We start from the raw sequence: 20,192 nt of genomic DNA on the forward strand, positions 1-20,192 counted from the left end.
CTCCAGGAAGCCCTTGCTGACTTCCTTTGCCCGATGTGCATCGTCACTGTTCTCCCACATCCCTCCACTGGGCTTTTTCCAATGCTGCCTGCTCATCCGTTCCCTGCCCTCAGCTGACCCCACTCGATATAGCCCCTGTACCTTGCACGTAAGATGAACTCGGTATCTATATACCAACTAATGAATGAGTGAGTGAGTGAACGCAGAGTTCCTGGGCTGCCAGGGGGTGGTTCCCCCAGCGAGGAGGGGGAGGCCTGCAAGGGTTAACCAGGAGCCCGTCTGTGGTCTGAGGTAAGCAGGGAGCGTATTTGTTCAGGTAAATACGGAAGGATTACTTATAATGGGAAATCAGGCTCCGGCCAACTCTTCATCTCATGCCGCCTAACTTCCTCCCAGCACATTCCTGCACTCCGCCCGCGTCCACACTGCCCTGCAGACCCGGTGCCCCGAGCCCACTGCGGCCTCCCTCGTAAGCCCCCCTGGCTGGGTCTTGCCACGGTGCCAGCAAGTGGCCCTGAGCTGGGGGCAGGGGGGCTCCCTACGGGGCACGCAGCCCTGAGACCTCAGAGAGCTGCCCGTCGAGGGTGGCCAGGCCCCCGGCGGCCCACCCGTGTGCCACCTCCGCCCTCGGTCCTGCCGGCCCCTGGTACTGCCGGCGACCCAGATGCCTGGCTGAGACCCAGCAGTGGTCCCAGCTGCCCGCGCCTCCCCCTGGCCCCCAAAGTTGGCACCGCCGCGGACGACTCCTTGGGCACCAGGCAGCTAACGGGTAAGTCTGGTGGGGGGCAGTGCCTGGCCATGGGGGCTTTCCCCTGCCAGCTCTGAGGAGGTGCGTGGTGGAGGGAGCATTCAACGCCGGGCTCCCGCGTGTTGATGACTCTGATCTGGGTCCTTCACCCTCAGAAGCCCCCGATCCCTGTGCATGCTGCCTGCCCGGTCTGCCCCCCGACCCTGGGCTGACCCTAGAGCCCGGTTGAGGCCCCCGGCCTGGGGAGGGCGGCCTGGGATGCCCCACCTCTGTGATGACCCCCTATCTGGGCTCCACACTGAGCCCACCCTGCCCAGCCTGAGGGGAGGCGGCTCTGCAGGTGCGGAGCCTCGGCCCCGAGACCAGGCTGGTTCTGCTTGGCTAGTGAAACACAAGCAGCCTTTCTGTGGCTGCCAGAGTGGCCACTGTGCCAGGGGCAGGGTCTCTCAGAGCCTGGTCACGAGTGGGCAGGGCCCTGCTGGAGCCTGGAGGCTCCGGGTCAGGGATAGGGTCTGGGGTTGGAGCAGGGGCTATAGTCCCAGAGCCCACGGGCTTGGGGGAGTGGAGTGGGCATTGTGAGCGCGGGAACCAGGGGATCTAAGTGATTGCCTTGGGTCCCTGGGGAAGCACAGGGCCTCTGGGCACGTGGGGAAAACAGTGCAGGTGAGGGCAGGGGGGTGCCTGGGGGTGCCCCTTTCTAAGACTTGCCAGGTGCCTCCTGTGGGGAGGGAAGGACCTGGGTGGTGGGGATGACAATGTGGAGGGCTGAAGGGTCTCGGTGGCTGGAGCCTTCTCTGGAGCTGGACAAGGTGTGTGTGCATGTGTGCATGCGGGGGGTGGGGCAGTGCCCTGAGCTAGCCCAGGGCCCCTCTCCCCTGCAGCTGGGCCCACCCAGCAGCCCGCAGCCAGGCCTCAAGCAGGCTATCCCCTGCCTGACAGCCATGGCCTTTCTGCTCCTCTTTAGCCAGGGCTAGGACTTGGCCTCACTTCCTGCCCCTACCTCCCTGATAAACAGCTTCATGGCCACCCCCCAGTAAAGCAACCATCATCTCCCCAGCTGCTCGCCTGAGTAACAGAGCAAACAGGCGCTGGGGCTGCCCCAGGCCCCAGGTGGCAGGCAGGAGATTACCCATCAGATGGGGTGCCCAGGCCAGGGCTCAGCTCAGCCAGCCAATCCGCTCACGCCTGATCATTGGGGAGAGGGCCAGAGCCAGGGACTCCCCCCGCCCAGCTGCTCAGAGCTCCCCCAGATTCAGAATTCAGAGCTCCCGGGAAGTTGGGGTGTGGAGGAGGTGGTCTCTCATGGGGTCAGGGACCACCTGCCACTTTGAGAGCTGAACAGGCACCATGAGGGGCCCAGAGCTGAAAGCTCAGCCCCTGCCAGACTCGGTTATTGTGTTGCTGATTATAAAACACTGGCAGATGCTGTGTCACTTGGTTGCCATAAGCCTCTGGATTACACAAAACTTCTCTTGTCAACCAAGCCTGAGGAAATAGCGTGGAATTCAGTAGGTGCTCAATCAATGCTCAGAAAGTGTGACCCTGGCAGTGAGTAGAAGAACCAGGAGAGCCCACCTCCTGCTGCGGAGGTGGTTGCAGCCATAAAGGGGATAACCCTGCAACAAACTAGAGCACAGCTGAGTGCTGACAGACTTGGTGCAGCCTGAATGTAACTGGGGTCAAGGCCCTCTGGCGGAGGGCAAGAAGGCGCAGGTCAGAACCCGCAAGGTGTGACCTCAGGCAAGTCACTCTGACTCCTTGCGCTTGCAGCAGGTTAGACAAGGTGGTCTCCTCTGTGAAAGGAAGCTTCATGGAAGGAGCAACCTGGAGTGGGGTTTTGAAGGCTGTGTAGGAGTTGGTGGAGGCAGGCTGGCTGGCGGGATTTGCCACTTTGCGAAACTTGAGTGCTTTCCCAGTCTGGTCTCCTAGGCTGAGGTCAGGGGAAGTGGGGGCCTCTGGCTCGGGCTCCTCCTAGAGGCCGGGGAGGAGTGAGTGAAGCCAGCAGCTGCCCTGGACCAGGCTAGAGAGCAGGCTGACCTTGGGGCAAGGTCCAGGCCTCTCCCATCACCATTTTCAACTCTCCCCCAGACTCCACCCTTTGGCCCTGCCCCTCCAGCATCAGCACCTGCTTCTTCCTTTGTTCCCCTCACTCTTCACCCTATTACCTTTCCCTCACTCTTCTCCAGCCCCATCCCCTCACCTGCCACCTTCCTGCATGCTCAGCCCATTGTAATTCGCCAGGAATTTCCATCCACTGTCCCCCTCAATCTCCACAACCCCTTTAAGACCTGCTATTAACAGCCCATTCAACAGACATTCAACTGAGTTTCTTGCCCCACTGCTGGAGCTAGGGTTAGGGCTCAAAACAGTGTGGGACCCTCCCCTGCTCCCACCCCGCCCCCACCCTGTTCCATGCCCCACCCTGCACCCCCGGCCAAGAGAGTGGCCTGTCAGGTGGAACAACTCTTCCCAAAGCAAACTTTGCACAAGCTGAGTTGCCCTGGGCCCTTCCTGACATTTAATGCCAGGCTCCTTCCCCGGCCTCGTTTGCATGTTCCCAGTCCAGGAGGTGCCCCTGCCAGATTCTCCTCTCCCACCTCTCAGGGCCTCCAAACTCCTCCAGGTCACTCCTCCTAGGCCAGGGCCTGAAGGGGGACTCTGAGGGAGTCAGATGGGCCAGAGCACTCCCTGGGCTGTAGGAAGGGCTGATGAGGTCCGTCTGGGACCGCCAGAATCCAAGGGGCCCTTCCTTTTCTCTCCAGCTCTGGGGTTACCGCCTGGGTTAGGGTCCCAGCACCTGGACCTGGTAACAGGGTGGGGCCCAGGTCTCTGCTATCGGGGCAGCGAGTTGGCCTGAGGGCTGCTGGGACCAGTTCTTCCTGCCTCTGATGTCCAACCCAAGTCAGCCTGGTGGGCATGATGGAGGTCATGGGGTCACAGACTTCAGACAGTGTCTGGGGCAGAAGAGCTCTGGGAGCTGACTTACCTCCTGGGAGAACAGAGGAGGAGAATGAGGCCATGGAGACCAGGGGCTGCCCAGGGCCTCCGATACGGTAGAAACAGAAGATTATGAATCCCCTTCTCCTGATGCTGAGGCCTCGAGTTCTTTCCAGGCCTCCCACCCATTTGGAGCAAACTTGAATACAGGAGTGAGCTTGGGGCTGAGGGTCCTGTAGCTGCAGGCTTCAGGCCTCCATGCCACCCAGACCCCCCAATGCGACTTTTGTGGGGCTAGCCCCACAGGTAGCCTGGGGGAGGCAACAGGGGTGACCCTAGAAGTCGGAAGGTGCCAAGACTTCAGCAGGAAAGAGGGCAGAGCCCAGTCTTGAGTCCAGTCCCTTCCCGGTCACCATGGACACATGCCCCCAGGCACTCACCGCCCCTGCCTGTCAGGTGGGAACAATCCTGGCTGCCCCAGGAGACCGCGGGGGAGCCCAGCAGTTTATTTATTTGGCCTTCACCTTGTCCCTGGAAGGGCTAGAAGTGGTGTCAGTGAGGCGGGATTAGGGGGGGAAACAGGAAGTGGATGCCTGTGATTCCCCCCGCCCCGTGCGGGAGCGAATGGGAGGTGGTGCTGGTACATACTCACGCCTCAGGCTCCTGGCTGCCTATGGTAACAGTGGGCAACACAGAAAGCGAAGTCGCTCTGTGCGACCCCATGGACTGCAACCCACCAGGCTCCTCTCTGTCCATGGGATTCTCCAGGCAAGAACACTGCAGTGTGTGGCCATCTCCTTCTCCAGGGGACCTTCCCGACCCAGGGATCGAACCCAGGTCTCCTGCATTGCAAGCAGACACTTTTACCATCTGAGCTGACCACAGCTCCTTGATGTCCCCAGACTCTTTTTGTTTCCCACGCCATCTTCTGCTGCTTGGCCCCGACCCTACTCCCAAGTCTCCCTGGGCCTGTGGGCTGGCTCCCCAGGTCGACCTTTTGCTCCTGCTAGTTGTTTCCAGCTCATTTCTTTCTTTCTTTTATGTTGGCTGCGTTGTGCTGCAGGTGGTATCTTAGTTCCCTGACCAGGGATTGAACCTGTTCCCTCAGTAGTAAAAGCCTGGAACCCTAGCCACTGGATCACTAGAGAAGTCCCTGGATCTAGCTAGTTTGAAGAGCAGTCTTGGAGGGCAGGGGAGCTGCATTTTCCTGGGAGTGTAGCAGCTGTCCCAGGAGCAGTGAGGGGGCTGGATGGGGGCAGTGGGCAGAGGGGGAAGTGCCTGTCCAGGAGAGCATGAAGGCCGAGGCCAGAGGCAGGGAGGCTTCAGACTGCAGCAGGCGGGCCCTGGGCGCTGGCCTGGGCAGGCCCGGCTTCTCTCCAAGGTGCTGACCAACTGCCTGGGGGTTGAGGGGACAGGACCATGTGGCCCCTGCCCACTCTGCAGGGCTCCCAGGGGCCACACTCTTGAAGCCCCCTGATTCAGACCCATTCATGTGGACCCAGAGGCTGGGACGGAGGGAGGGAAGGGCCTACAGAGGTGGGGAAACCAGAGGCGGTCTGCCCCCAGGTGCTGGATCGAGGAGCCTCTGGGCAGAGTGGCAGGCCTGTCACACCTTGCCCCAGCCCCTCCCCTCTCCTCCGAGGGCCTGCAGTCCTGGGCCCTGGGCAGACTAAGGTTGTGTCTCAGGATTGAGGTGGGGGCTCGAGGCATATTTCCACCCCCACCCCCACAAGCCCACTTGGGGTAAGAGCTGAGCAGGATGTGAGAGACAGGCTCCACCCTCATGACCCCGGGGGCCTCAGTGAAGACCTCCTGGTGACTCCCTGGGGCTGTCTGAGCGTCTTTCTAATGTCCGGGTGGCCCCGAGGGGCAGGAAACAGCTGCTGTAAATCTCTGACTTTGGGTCCCCCTGCCCCCTCTTCCCTCTCTGTCTTCCTGGGGGACCACGAGGTGTGGAGAGAAGGGGCCGAGGTGGTAATCCCTCTGGCTGCAGCCGCGTGAATCTGCCCTGTCTCTGGGCCTTGGCCTCCACCAGCTGTTACCAAACTTCTTTGTCTGGAGTCAGAGGCAGTGCCTCTTGGGCAGGAGGGAATCAGGACACGCTGAGCCTTAATCCAGAAAAGATCAGCTCGAGGTTTTGGGAGCTGGAGGCATCGCTCAGGAGACGGGCAGCCCCTTGGGCCTGGGCTGTTGGGAGGGACCAGGACCTGGCAGAGCCGGGATTTGTCGCAGGACCCTCGGGCGCAGTGATCCAGGCTGTGCTGTGTGACTGCGGATCCCTCCCGGCCATTCTCTGAGCCTTCTTTTCCCAGTGTCCCTGTGTGGAGACCATCACCCACAAATGTCCTCATGGCTGAACTATACAGATGGGGAGAGCTGAGAAGTCAGAGGAAGGAGCGGCTGGGGAGGACGTCGGGCTGAACTGTGATGAGAAGGAAGGGGCATTGTGGGCAGGGGGCAGCGAAAACAAGAGAAAATAGAGAAAACAAGGCGCGTCAGGCCCCCGGCTCAGGGTCCGAGGGAGAAACACCGCTCCCATCAGAGCCTGGATATGTGCTTTGCCCCCGACCCTGCCCCTAACCAGTGAATAAATCTGTTTCCCGCTCTGGGCTCTGAGCTCCAATGCTCAGAGGCGGGCATCAGCCCCTGGGATCAGGCAGGGCGGTGGGGAGCCATGGGAGGTTCTAGAGCCCAGGGCTGCCTGATGAAAGGGTGTTGGAGGGAAACAAGCTTGACCGTGCAGTGGAGTGAGCGGATAGGAGGCGCGAATGAACTCTGGAGGACCAAGCTGGCCAATCAGGAGGTGGGCAGGGCCCTGGGGAGATGGGACCAGCCAGAGCAGGAGCCTCCGAGGGCACGTGGTACAAGAGCAGAGACCGCCCATGACCAGCTGGGGCCCTCAGGCAAGCTGCGTGGCCTCTCTGAGCCCTACTGTCCACATCCACATCCAGGGCGCTGGAGTCCCTGTGGGTAGTAAAAGGGTAACGTGTGCACATGCTCTGGTCACAGGAGGCACTTGATGTGCGTTCTCTGCCCTCCCGGGTCCAGCCCCAGAGCCTGGAGAAGATGCCAGTGTTGCAGGCTGGGCACACCAGCCCCTGGCTCGTTGACCAGAAAACCCAGGTCCCCTGGACTGGCCTCAGCCTTCCACACTGCGTCCCACCTGCAGGCCATAGGCTCTTTCCTCCCGCCGCATGGTTAATCATTAACTTCTTTTTCACCAGGGAGGTGTTGGAGCTGGGACCAAGCCTTGGTTGAGAGCAGGTTTCTTGGCATTTAGGGGCAAGGTGACAGGGGGCTGGAATGTGGGGTGTGGAGGAGAAGGCGGGAGGTCTCTGCTGGTGAAGGCTCCCCGGGCCAAGAGCCGGAAGACCTGCCTCTGAGTCATTCAGTTCTCTGCAGTAGCTTCCCCGCCACAGCACAGGGATGAGCACTCGGGCCCTCTCGGGAAGGGGGGAAGGCGAGGGCTTCCGAAGTCGCTTGACCAGTGTGTCAGGGACGTGTCGTCATGTCCTCGCCTGGCCGATGCTGCCCCCCACCCTAGCCATTCATCCTCACTGACCCCTCGTGCCACTGTGCCCCTGTCCTACCTGTGACCGAGGCCAAGCAAACAGGAGGGCCACGAGGGAGGCGATTTCTCCTGCCTGTTGGAAAAGATTCCGTCTCCCTGGCACATGGCCCAAGGTGTTGGCAGGGACGGTCCTAACGTGGCAGGTCGGGGAGTTCTGGGGACGTGGATGGGGCGGGAGGCAGGCGAGGGGTGATGAGGGGAGGGTGGGGTTGAGGAGGCTCTCCAGGGGTGGGGCTCCCCGGGGGGTAGGGTGTGGGCACAAGCCGGGGTGGGGACCCAAGGCAGAGCGGGCTGTTGGCTCTGCCTGGGTAAATAATATGGGCCCACAGCACACATGTGTGTTTGCACAGAAGGACTTGAAATGATTCCAGGCCTGCCCTCTGTCCCCCGCAATCCTGGCCCCCCCATCCTTGCCCACCCCACCCCACCCCGACCTTTCCTTCCTTGTCACTTTTTAAAGGAACTTGAAAGGGAGACTTGAAATGAAAGGGAACACCTTTCTTTCTTGCTGGCATTCTCTGTGCCACTAGGAAGAGCAGAGCTGCCAAGTCAGGTTGGGCAGGTTGGGTACTGCACAAGGGTAAGGGACAAGGGAAGTTCCACTTGGGCTCCACTCACCAAGCCGCACTACCCAGAGAGGAAAGGGCGTTATTTTCCGAGTTGCATGCAGTTGCACTAGCTGCAGCCCCAGGTATAGAAGCCAGAACCTTCCAAACGGGGCTCTTTCTCTACCCCACCTGCTCACTACGGCTGAGCAGGTCTACAGGGCTTCTAGTAAAGCCTCCCCCTCATAATGGCCAGGTGCCTTCAAAGCAGCGGTTCTCAAACTTGAACCCCCATCACAATCAAAGGGCCTGTTGAAACACATTGCTGGGAATTCCCTGGCAATCCAGTGGTGAGGATTCTCAACTTCCACTGTAGGGGGTACAGGTTCAATCCCTGGTCAAGGAACTGAGTTTCCACAAGCGTGAGTGTGTGAAAGTCACTCAGTCGTCTCCGACTCTGCAACTCCATGGACTATAGAGTCCATGGAATTATCCAGGCCAGAATACTGAAGTGGGTAAGCCTTTCCCTTCTCCAGGGGATCTTCCCAACCCAGGCATTGAACCCAGGTCTCCTGCATTGCAGGCAGATTCTTTACCAGCCGAGCCACAAGGGAAGCCCAAGCTCACACAAGCGTGAGGTGTGGCCGGAAAAAAAAAGAAAATAAATGCCTTGCTGGGCCTTCCTCGCTACCCCTGAGCTTCTGAGTCAGTAGCTCTGCTGTGGGCCTGAGAATTCGAGTTCCTCATGAGTCCCTAGGTGGTGCTGATGCTGCTGATCCAGGCACATTTTGAGAACACTGTTCAAAGTATCAGTTTAGCTAGTTCAGTCGCTCAGTCGTGTCCGACTCTTTGCGACCCCATGACCGCAGCACGCCAGGCGTCCCTGTCCATCACCAACTCCCGGAGTTCACTCAGACTCATGTCCATCGAGTTCGTGATGCCATCCAGCCATCTCATCCTCTATTGTCCCCTTCTCCTCCTGACCCCAGTCCCTCCCAGCATCACAGTCTTTTCCAATGAGTCAAATCTTCGCATGAGGTGGCCAAAGTACTGGAGTTTCAGCTTTAGCATCATTCCTTCCAAAGAAATCCCAGGGCTGATCTTCAGAATGGACTGGTTGGGTCTCCTTGCAGTCCAAGAGATTCTCAAGAGTCTTCTCCAACACCACAGTTCAAAAGCATCAGTTCTTCAGCGCTCAGCCTTCTTCACAGTCCAACTCTCACATCCATACATGACCACAGGAAAAACCATAGCCTTGACTAGATGGACCTTATTCGGCAAAGTAATGTCCCTGCTTTTGAATATGCTATCTAGGTTAGTCATAACTTTTCTTCCAAGGAGTAAGCATCTTTTAATTTCATGGCTGCAATCACCATCTGCAGTGATTTTGGAGCCCAAAAAATAAAGTCTGACACTGTTTCCACTGTTTCCCCATCTATTTCCCATGAAGTGATGGGACCAGATGCCATGATCTTCGTTTTCTGAATGTTGAGCTTTAAGCCAACTTTTTCACTCTCCTCTTTTACTTTCATCAAAAGGCTTTTGAGTTCCTCTTCACTTTCTGCCATAAGAGTGGTGTCATCTGCATATCTGAGGTTATTGATATTTCTCCCGGCAATCTTGATTCCAGCTTGTGTTTCTTCCAGTCCAACATTTCTCATGATGTACTTTGCATATAAGTTAAATAAGCAGAGTGACAATACACAGCCTTGACGTACTCCTTTTCCTATTTCGAACCAGTCTGTTGTTCCAGGTCCAGTTCTAACTGTTGCTTCCTGACCTGCATACAGATTTCTCAAGAGGCAGGTCAGGTGGTCTGGTATTCCCATCTCTTTCAGAATTTTGCACAGTTTATTGTGATCCACACAGTCAAAGGCTTTGGCATAGTCAATAAAGCAGAAATAGATGTTTTTCTGGAACTCTCTTGCTTTTTCCATGATCCATCGGATGTTGGCAATTTGATCTCTGGTTCCTCTGCCTTTTCTAAAACCAGCTTGAACATCAGGAAGTTCACGGTTCACGTAATGCTGAAGCCTGGCTTGGAGAATTTTGAGCATTACTTTACTAGCGTGTGAGATGAGTGCAATTGTGCGGTAGTTTGAGCATTCTTTAGCATTGCCTTTCTTTGGGATTGGAATGAACACTGACCTTTTCCAGTCCTGTGGCCACTGCTGAGTTTTCCAAATGTGCTGGCATATTGAGTGCAGCACTTTCACAGCATCATCTTTCAGGATTTGAAACAGCTCAACTGGAATGCCATCACCTCCACTAGCTTTGTTTGTAGTGATGCTTTCTAAGGCCCACCTGACTTCACACTCCAGTATGTCTGGCTCTAGGTGAGGGATCCCACCGTCGGGATTATAAATACCCCCAAGAAAGGGCACTTAGGAGCTTGCCCTTGTAGGGTTTATCTGTGTTACGGGGAGCATGTATTTGTTGATCATCTCCCACATCTGTCCTGACGTATTCGTGACTCTCAAGCCACGGAAGTATCCCAGGGACCCCCAGTTCTTTGATGTAAGTACACCTTGCAAGTCCCCTGCTTTATCCAAACCTCCAATCTGGAGTTCCAGTGCTGGGCTCCAATGTGGGGCTAGAGAAAAAGGTCTGGGGGAGGGCAGCAGAGCCTGGGGACCGATGGGAGGGAGGCCTCTAGTTCGCGTTGAGGCCAAGCGGTGCCCCCTGGGTGGCCTTGGTGGGGCCGGGGAGAGTGGGGGTGACTTGCTGAGGGCCTCATTTGTCCCCGTGGGCCTCGGCCTTCTCTCCAGCCCCTGTAGTTGTGGGGAAAGTGGGCTGTTGTAAATGTGCACGTAGGCACCTCCCACCTGGGAGCTGCGAGTTCCTCCAAGGCGTGAGGGGAGAGGAGAGGGCCCAGGAGCTGGGAGAGGCCACGGCAGCAACTTTCAGGGCAGGACGAGGCGGGGCGTGTACCAGGAGCCTGGCCCTGAGTGGGGGTGGCGCCGCGCACACCCATACCTGTGCTGCTGGGGGGGTCACCTCAGCAGCGTTGGGCTGGGAGTTTATCCATACTCCCCACACAACCCTGTGGGGCTTTCCTGGTGGCCCAGGGGTAAAGAGTCCACCTGCAATGCAGGAGACCTGGGTTCAATCTCTGGGTCAAGAATACTCCAGTATTCCTGCCTAGGGAATCCCATGGACAGAGGAGCCTGGCGGGCTACAGTCCACGGAGTCACAGAGTCAGACACGACTGAACGACAGAACTCACAAAATCGGCCCTGTGGGAGGGGCAGGGGGCAGCCTACCCGATCTGGAAGGGGCTTCTCCCTGCCACACCCTCACTTGCTCCTTGCTGTCTTCACCTGGCCCGTGGGAGATTATGGTGACCTTTTCCCTTCCCTACCCTCTTCAAGGGCAGAACAAAAGGAAACAAGCTTTGCTCCAGCAGAAAAGATTAGGAAGCTGCCTGCAGCGCAGGAGATCCAGGTTTGATTCCTGGGTAGGGAAGATCCCCTGGAGAAGGAAATGGCAACCCACTCCAGTATTCTTGCCTGGAGAATCCCATGGACAGAGGAGCCTGGGGGGCTATAGTCCATGGGGTCGCAGGAGGCGGACATGACTTAGCAATCAAACCACCACCAGCACCACAGAAGGAGCTTCCTCAACCGAACAGCAGACTGGGATCTGGGTGGGGGGCCAGTCGCCTTGTCCAGGCCTCAGTTTGTTCATCTGCCAAATGGAACTAATTGTGCCTTCCTTTGTGAGGACCGAATGAGATCAAGCACCTCAGGAGATTGTTTTAAACAGGTTACTTGTGTAAAAATACGCTGCTCCCAGCACCCCAGCTTCCCCGGGGAGTGAGGGAGCCGTCTGTTTGCAGCTCTGCACCGCCCCTTCCCAGCCACAAGGCCTGTCTGCCCAGCCCCGTCTCAGCTGCCCAGTGACCCGGAAGCCCCGGCTCTCTCCCAGGCCGGCCGCTGCCCACTGGGCTCCTCATCTCCATAACCAGCTTAGCGGCCCCCACGGGGACAGGGAAGCAACCGGGGCCTAACTCTCCCTCTTCTTCTGCTTCCGTAGACACAGCCGCCAGCCCGAGGAGCATGGGCAGCGCCAGCCCGGGCCTGAGCCCCGGGCCGCCCGGCCGCCTTCTGCTGCCCCCGGAGAGCGTGCTGCGAACAGGCCTGGAGAAGGCGGCCGCGGCGGGGGCGGGGCCCGAGCGGCGGGACTGGAGCCCCAGCCCACCTGCCACCCCTGAGCAGGGCCTGCCCACCTTCTACCTCTCCTACTTTGACATGCTGTACCCTGAGGACAGCAGCTGGGCGGCCAAGGGCCCTGGGGCCAGCACGCGGGCGGAGCCGCCCGACGAGCCCGAGCAGTGCCCGGTCATCGACAGCCAAGCCCCGGGGGGCAGCCTGGACCTGGCCCCGGGCGGGCTAACCCTGGAGGAGCACTCGCTGGAGCAGGTGCAGTCCATGGTGGTGGGCGAGGTGCTCAAGGACATCGAGACGGCCTGCAAGCTGCTCAACATCACGGCAGGTGAGCCCCTCCTCTGCCAGCGGAGGCCACCGGGAGGGGCGAGGGCGCCACCTGGCACACCATGGTCTCCCCCAGAGATGCTGGTGCTTCTCCACTTGCAGCCAGCCCCTAACGCGGCAGCGGCGAGCCTGGGAGCCCAGGTTCTCAGCCTCTCTGCGCCCGGCCATGCCAGCCTGGTGTCCCCACGTGGCAGGCACCGGGTGAATGACTAGGAGCTCTACACCACCTGGCCCACCTCCTCTCACACGTCAGTCCACGGTCCCCCGGCCTGTTCTGCTTCAGACTCTCCTGCCTCTGCCATATGCTCACACCTCAGGACCTTTGCACTTGCTAGTTCCTCAACCCGGAGTGCTGTTCAGATATCTACTTGGCTCACCCCTCACCTCCTTCAGGCCTTAACTCAAATGGCACCATCTCGATGAGGCCTTTCCTGACCCTTCTACTGAAACTGCTGCCCAGACCCCCGCCTCTTATTCCTCCAACCTGCCTTATTTCTCTGGAGGTTCCTACCATCTGACATGCTGCATGTTTATCTTGTTCCCCGACTATCTCCCTCACTGGAATGTACATGCCCCGAGGACAGGGATTTTCACTTATCTTGTTCACTGCTCTGTCACTAGCTCCTGCTTCCCTGTGGCTCAGCGGTAAAGAATCTGCCTACCAACTCAGGAGATGCCAGTGCAATCCCTGAGTCGGGAAGGTCCCCCAGAGGAGGGCAAGGCAACCCGCTCCAGTATTCTTGCTTGGAGAATCCCATCAGAGGAGCCTGGGAGGTTTCAGTCCATGGGGTTACAAAGAATTAGACACGACTGAAGCAACTGACCACGCATGCACACACACCCCCAGTTTCTGAGATGGTACCTTGGACTTAGCAGATGCTCAACACACAATCACTTAATATGACCTTATACCTTATATGGGGGATTCAGCGTGGACACAGCAGAAAGGCTCCTCTGTTCATGAAGCTGACGTTACAGTGACGAAACAGATCATAGATAAATAGATCAATGTGTCTCTGGTCCTGTGGGGGTGCAGGCTTGAGGAGGTGAGGCATGTGTGTGTGTGTGTGTGTGTGTGTGCCGGGGCTGGGAGGGTGTGGTTGCGGAGCTGATGCTGCTGGTTGAGGGGCTGCTGGGTCCCCATCCCCATCCTGCCATTGCCTCTCCAGCTTTGGGTGTGTCTGAAGCATCTCCTTGGCCTTCGGGCCCTGGCGTCTGAACCTCCCACACAGGAAAGGTCCTCAGGCCCGACTCCTCCTCCCCAAAGTCATTTGGGCCCAGGCCCTGCCCCACAATAGTCTCAGCTGGGGCCGCCCTTGAGGCAGCCTGTGCTCAGGGACCCTGCCCCCAGTGGCCCAGCGCTGCAGCCAGCCCCCACCCTGGAGGTTTTCCCACAGTGCCTCCACTCCCACCCCGGGCTGGGGAGGGCCCTACCCTGTGAACAATAGGGACAGAAACAAATGGCTTTGACCCTGGGGAGGAAAATGGGTCTATTAGGTGGGGGCAGGTCGGTCTGCAGGTCACCCGCTGGGCTGGCATTCACTTGGAGGCCCCATTGTGTCCCTGCCACAGCTGCCCACCCCCCCAGCGTCCTGCTGGGCTCACCCCAGGGCGGCTCCCCAGGGAGACAGCTGGAGCCCAGCCAGGGACGCCCCTCCGGGCCTCGGTCCCATGAGCACCCTGCGTCCTGCCCTTCGCCCGCTCGGTCGGTGCCCACTCGGTCGGTGCCCACTCGGTCGGTGCATGCGCTGAGCAGCGCCCTGACAGCCAGCCCTTTGTCAGGTGCTGGACGAGGGGAGGGAGCCCCCTCGGGGTCTTAGCTTCCTCCTCGGTGAAACTCAATGTGAGGCAGTGGGTGGGGCCGATCCCTGGTTGGGTTTTTCTCTGGTCCTTTGAGGGTTTCGGGAAGGCAAGAGGAATCTGGGAAAGAAAGAAGCTGGGGTGTCTCTGGTATAGTATCAATTTCCCCTCCAGGGCTGGGGCTCCCCAAAGGGTCCTTTGGAGGGGCAGGAGGGGTCTGGGAGGAGCTGAGGTCCAGGTGAGATGGAGGTGCAGAAGCTCCAGGCTCCCCTGCCCCGAGCCACGTTTGCTTTTGGGGCCCTGGATCCTTCCCCTCATCCCCTCTCTTCTTGGGTAATCCCCTCCACAGAAACCCTCAAGCCTCTGTCTGGCCTGGAGGCCGTTCCAGGAGAGCATAGTTTCCCACGGGGGGCTCCATCAGGGCAGAGGGGCCCCCGGGGGCAGTGCCTTCAAGCAGACCCCGGGGCTGAAAGAGTGTCTCTTGCTCAGACCCTGTGGACTGGAGCCCTGGCAATGTGCAGAAGTGGCTGCTGTGGACGGAACACCAGTACCGGCTGCCTCCCGTGGGCAAGGCCTTCCAGGAGCTGGGGGGCAAGGAGCTGTGTGCCATGTCCGAGGAGCAGTTCCGCCAGCGCTCGCCCCTTGGCGGGGACGTGCTGCACGCCCATCTGGACATCTGGAAATCAGGTGGGTGGAGCACTCCCCACCCCACCCCCAGGCTCCAAGCCGGGGACATCAGGAGAGAAGTTAGGCCAGGATGCCTGCCCGCGGGTTACACGGGAAGCGGCCCCTTGTGCCAACCTGGGTTCTGTTCTGAATCCCAGCCCCAGTGACTGCTGCCTCCCTGGACCCTGGGTGAGCACTCCAGCCCAGACCCTCTGCCTACCCTGATCAAGGCCGCAGAACCCAGGACAGAACATGCAGCAAGTTAAAGATATAGCTTGGACTGTGAGGATGCAGGACTGTGGACACTCCGAAGTCCTCCTTCCTTGTCCTTGTGAAAATGTTGTGTTTGTTTTCTGTTGTAGTTCATTAAAGCAGAAATAAGGCGATAAATGTACAGAATTTTTTAAAAAACAAACTGTTGTGAACCACAGTATACCTTGGGGGTACCCCTCTCTCGGCCCTCCCCTGGCCCCCCAATCCCCCTCCCTTGAGGCAACCACCGTGCCCATTTCTCGGGTACCTTGCCAAGGGAAGTCTGTGCGTACACAAGCAAGAGTAAGTGTGACATCTACCGTTTCCTAACACAAATAGTATGAGTATCACGCTGCTCTGTACTGGACAGTGTATCTTGGACCTTGTTCCCTTTCGTTGTTTGTACAGCAGACCTATTTTTGATCTTTTTTATGTGTGTGTGTGACTGCATGGCTTTTGGGATCTCAGTTCCCTAACCAGGGATTGAACCCAGGCCCTTGGCAGCAAAAGCACAGAGCTCTAACCACTGGACAGCCAGGGAATTCCCTTTTTTGAAATTTATCTGTTTTTATTCATTTTTGTTGTTGCCCTGCTGCCAGTGGGCTTTCTCTAGTCATGGCAAGTGGGGCTACCCTTCGTTGCAGGGCACGGACTTCTCACTACTGCGGCTTTTCTTGTTGCAGAGCACGGGCTCGAGGGCACGCAGGCTCAGTAGCTGTGATACACGAGCTTAGCTGCCCTGCGGCATGTGGGATCTTCCCAAACCAGGGATCAAACCTGTGTCCCCTGCTCCCTGAGTCATGGCCCTGCCCCTTGGGGCCCAGGATGAATGAAGGGACAGATCCCACTCTCATGGCCTGATCAAAGACCACTGTCCAGCCCCCAGCCCAGGCCACTTGCCAGGGGCTGACAAGAGCAGTGGGCAGTGCCAGGCTGAGAGCCGGGTGGTGGCGTGGGCAGAAGGCGGCTGCCTCCACCTCCCACTGCCTTTTCTGGGGAGGGAGGCAGGTGGGAAGCTGGTGGGGGTGGAGGGGTGCAGGGAGCTGGCAGCCAGAGGGCAGGGAGTGTTTTTATTATGCCGGGTTCTAAGTGGGACACCGTGCAGACCTCATCACCACACTTCCGTGCAAGACCTGTGAGGGGGTGTCCCAGGCCCGTTTCACAGGTGACTGGCAGGGCTCGACTTGCGCTCTCCTCTCTGAACCAGGCGCTGCACGCAGAAGGCCCCTCTCAGCTGCCAAATCCTAAACTTTCTTCCAGGAAGCAGCTCTGTAAGCAGCTGTCTCCCAGATTGGCAGGTGGGAGAGAGCCACCAGGCGGGGGTGGGGTGGGAGTGTTGGGGGGCTTCTGTGACCCCACAGTTCTACCCAAACGCCCTCCTCCTCCCCTGGGGGGCGTCTCTCTGGGGTCCCAACTTCCCCTCCTTGCCCCGCAGCTGCCTGGATGAAAGAGAGGACGTCCCCGGGGGCGATTCACTTCTGCGGTGAGTCGGGCAGGGCAGGGAGGTGCGCGGCCAGGGCTCCGGGTCTGGAGGGCGACGGGGTGGCGGCCACTGAGGACTGGGGCTCCCCGCTCACCCTCACCTCTTGACTGCCCAGCCTCGACCAGCGAGGAGAGCTGGACGGACAGCGAGGTGGACTCGTCCTGCTCCGGGCAGCCCATCCACCTCTGGCAGTTCCTCAAGGAGCTTCTGCTGAAGCCGCACAGCTACGGCCGCTTTATCCGGTGGCTCAACAAGGAGAAGGGTGAGTGGTGTTGGGGGCAGGACGGGGAGGTGTGAGATGCGGGGGGAGCTGTGGTCCTGCCAGGCGCTGGGCAGGGGGCTGCAGCCGCCCCGACCTTTGCCTTGAATATCACACATGCACTCTCACTGGACCCTGAACCACCCCAGGGTCTGTGCAGTCTGTGTCCACACCTGTCCCCTGCCAGGCTCTGCCTGCTGAGGGTCTCCAGCGGCCACATGCCCGGGACATAGCAGGGCCGTACAACTCCACTGAGAATGGGACATAGTCTCTACCCTCAAAACATCAGAGCTGCACTGAGGAAGCTGGTGGTGTCCCCTGAGAAATACAGAGCAAACCACACAGGCAGTGTTAGATTTTCAAGTAGCCACAGTTTAAAATGCTTAAAAACAGGTACAGTTAACTTTAATAATACGTCTATCTAATCCAATATTATACGTTCTTCTAATCTCAACATATAATTGGTATAAAATTATTAATGAGATGTTTTATTAAGTCTTTCAAATCTGGTGTGTATTTCACGCTTACACTGCATCTCAATTCAGACTGGCTACTTTTCAAGGACTCACAGCCACAGGTGGCTAGTGGTAACGGCACTGGCCAGCACAGGGCTGGATGGTGTGCAGGTGTGTGTTTTGGAAAAGGCCCAGAGCCGAGAAACCTGGGTTCTAGGTCCCATTCTGCCGTTAGTAGCTATGGGTACCCGGACTCCAATCTTCGTATTTTTGAAACAGATTAGATTCAGTCATCCAACAAACCTTGGTTGAGCACTTCCTCTGGTTCCACACTTGCTCAGCCAACATTTATGGAGGATTATAGTGTCCTGGGGAGAAGGCAATGCCACCCCACTCCAGTACTCTTGCCTGGAAAATCCCATGGACAGAGGAGCCTGGTGGGCTGCAGTCCATGGGGTCGCTAAGAGTCAGACATGACTGAGCGACTTCACTTTCACTTTTCACTTTCATGCAGTGAAGGAAATGGCAACCTACTCCAGTGTTCTTGCCTGGAGAATCCCAGGGACGGGGGAGCCTGGTGGGCTGCCATCTATGGGGTCGCACAGAGTTGGATACGACTGAAGTGACTTAGCAGCAGCAGCAGCATAGTGTCCTGGAGCTGTGGGGAGGATTCAGTGACACCTCATCCTCGAGGGATCTACAATCTTGTAGGAAAACCAACAGTGAAATGAGCTGGTATGCAGAACGTATCTGGCTGCAATAGGACCAGCTGTACCTGGGTTGAGGAGGACCTCAGAGAGGAGCGACTCTGAGGCTGAGTGCAGAGCTCGGGATGGGAAAGGGCTTAAGAGGGGTAGGGAAGTTCCTACACGAGGTGTGGTGATCTCGTATGTGTATTTGAGACAGAGTGAGCCGGTCCCTCAGGGAGACCATCCCATAATAGAGGACAGGGAGATCAGGGAACGCAGGGTGATCTGGGAAGCCTGCCTGGAGAGGGTGTGCTGACCTGGATTGTGCCAGGTGCTTTAGATGGAGCACTGGGGATATTAGTGAGTAATAGCCCCTTCCTCCTGGCTCTGCTCCAAGGACTTTCTGTAACTACTCACCAAGACGGTGGTCACCACAAACCCCTCTAACTGACCGGAAAAAGGGGATCTCAGCTTCTAAAGCTGGAAAACGGCTGAGCCAGGATTCCAACCCAGGTGGGCTTGGTTCCCAATCCACTCTTTCAACCGTCTCTTGCCAATTCATCCTGCCAGAAATGGCTGTGTGGGCCGAAGTGGCCGAGAATCCCACAGAGGTCTTGCAGGCTGGGAAACTGCACAGGTGACCTTGCGAAATGAGCTGTGTCCGCAGCCTGGAGCCCCACAGGGCTTCAGTGCGGGCTGTTTAGGAGCCGGTGCTGGCAAGGGCCAGGCCTTCAAGGCCCCGAGTCACCCACCACAGGCTCACCCTGCACCCAGGAGCTCTGTGAGTCCACAGTAGGATCCCCCACTTCCCGGGGCCCTGTGCTACACCTCCCTACACATTGATTTAACCCTCAGCCCAGCTGTGGGAGACGGTCTGTGGTCCCACAGCCTGGCCCAGCCCTGGGGCGACCCCGGCTCCCCTGACTCTGCAAGGCTGATCTGCTGGTCTTGGTCTCTCTCCCTCCTGCTCCACTGGCTCTCTCTGGGCCCCCCACTGCCCCAGGCATCTTCAAAATTGAGGACTCTGCGCAGGTGGCCCGGCTGTGGGGCATCCGCAAGAACCGCCCCGCCATGAACTACGACAAGCTGAGCCGCTCCATCCGCCAGTATTACAAGAAGGGCATCATCCGCAAGCCCGACATCTCCCAGCGCCTGGTCTACCAGTTCGTGCACCCCATCTGAGCGCCGGGTCCCGGGCCTGAAACGTGCCCTCGCCAGACCTCCCTCCTGCCTGCCCGGCTTCGGCCAGACCCAGAGCTGGGAAAGAGGGCAGTCTGTGGCATCCAGAGTTCAAGGTCAGGGAGGGGATGGCCTCCTGTTCCCAGAGATGTCAGTGAGCTCTCTGGGAAGAGAGCCCCAGGGTCGGGCAGTGCTTCCCCCTTGGGCCTGACTGCTCCACGGCCAGTCCACTGGAGGATGGAGGGAGGCAGGGCTGTCCTCGGTGCTCATGGCTTCCCAGGGAAGGGCCCTGCACTCTGTTGCAGCCTCTGACCCCAGACGTTCCAGAGCAGAGCCGACAGAATGGCAGTGACTTGGCCAAGGCCACTTGCCCTCCAGTGCCCTCTGTTGCCCGTCCAGCACTGCACCTGGTGTGGTGCCAGGAGACATCTGGACCCCCGAGTTGGGAAGCCAGGGGTGCCCTGGGGATGGATAATAAAGATCCGAGGGAACTGATGTGGTCCCAGTGTCTGCAGTGAGTGTGAAGCACAGCCCAGAGGCCATCCATACGCAAGTCGTTGTGGTCTCAGGGACCTGGGGTGGTCAAAGGAGGCTTCCTGGGGGAGGCAGCATTGAGCTGAGCCTCAATGCTCAGGAAACAGGAAAGGGACAGCTGATGGGTAGAAGCAGTGGGAGAAAGACAGTGAGTCCTCAAGGCCCACGAGGGGCTGGAGGGGCCCTCGTCTCCCCTGGCCTGGTGTGGGCTGGAAGGGGGGCTGGAAAGGGGAGCTGGAAGGAGGGTGGGCTGGAGCTGAGGAGGGTTTCCCACAGGACTGGAGAGGTGGTGGCATCCTTCTGTCCTTGTGCTCTGTCTGGGGGTCAGGACTTCCCCCCAGAGGGGCTGAGGGCTACCCTTCCTGCGGGGGGACCCACAGCCTGGCCGCTGCTGGGCTAACCCGGGGGCTCTGGGATGGGTAGCCATGCCATGGGAGAGGGGGCCCTTCAGCCCTCCTCGTGGGATGCCAGCCCTGCAGTGAACAGGGGAAGAGAGGCTGGCTTGTGGGCAGTTCCTCTCTCGAGTCCTCAGTGGTACTAAAGCTGTGAGCCCTGTGAGTGGGGTGTCAGGGGCCAGAGCT

The 20,192-nt window shown here is 58.6% G+C and overlaps 1 protein-coding gene across 1 annotated transcript; it reads left to right on the forward strand.

Annotated features, from left to right (window-relative positions):
• Nucleotides 1-341: 341 nt before the first annotated feature.
• On the forward strand, nucleotides 342-19,572 carry SPDEF (SAM pointed domain containing ETS transcription factor). The gene is made up of 6 exons (XM_040249073.1): nucleotides 342-769; nucleotides 11,837-12,295; nucleotides 14,584-14,781; nucleotides 16,448-16,495; nucleotides 16,611-16,757; nucleotides 18,902-19,572. The coding sequence occupies exons 2-6, from the start codon at nucleotides 11,860-11,862 to the stop codon at nucleotides 19,078-19,080; spliced, it is 1,008 nt and encodes a 335-aa protein (XP_040105007.1). The 5' UTR covers nucleotides 342-769; nucleotides 11,837-11,859; the 3' UTR covers nucleotides 19,081-19,572.
• Nucleotides 19,573-20,192: the final 620 nt, after the last annotated feature.

The sequence above is a fragment of the Oryx dammah genome, unplaced genomic scaffold (assembly GCF_014754425.2).
Source record: "Oryx dammah isolate SB20612 unplaced genomic scaffold, SCBI_Odam_1.1 HiC_scaffold_11, whole genome shotgun sequence".
NCBI lineage: Eukaryota > Metazoa > Chordata > Mammalia > Artiodactyla > Bovidae > Oryx > Oryx dammah.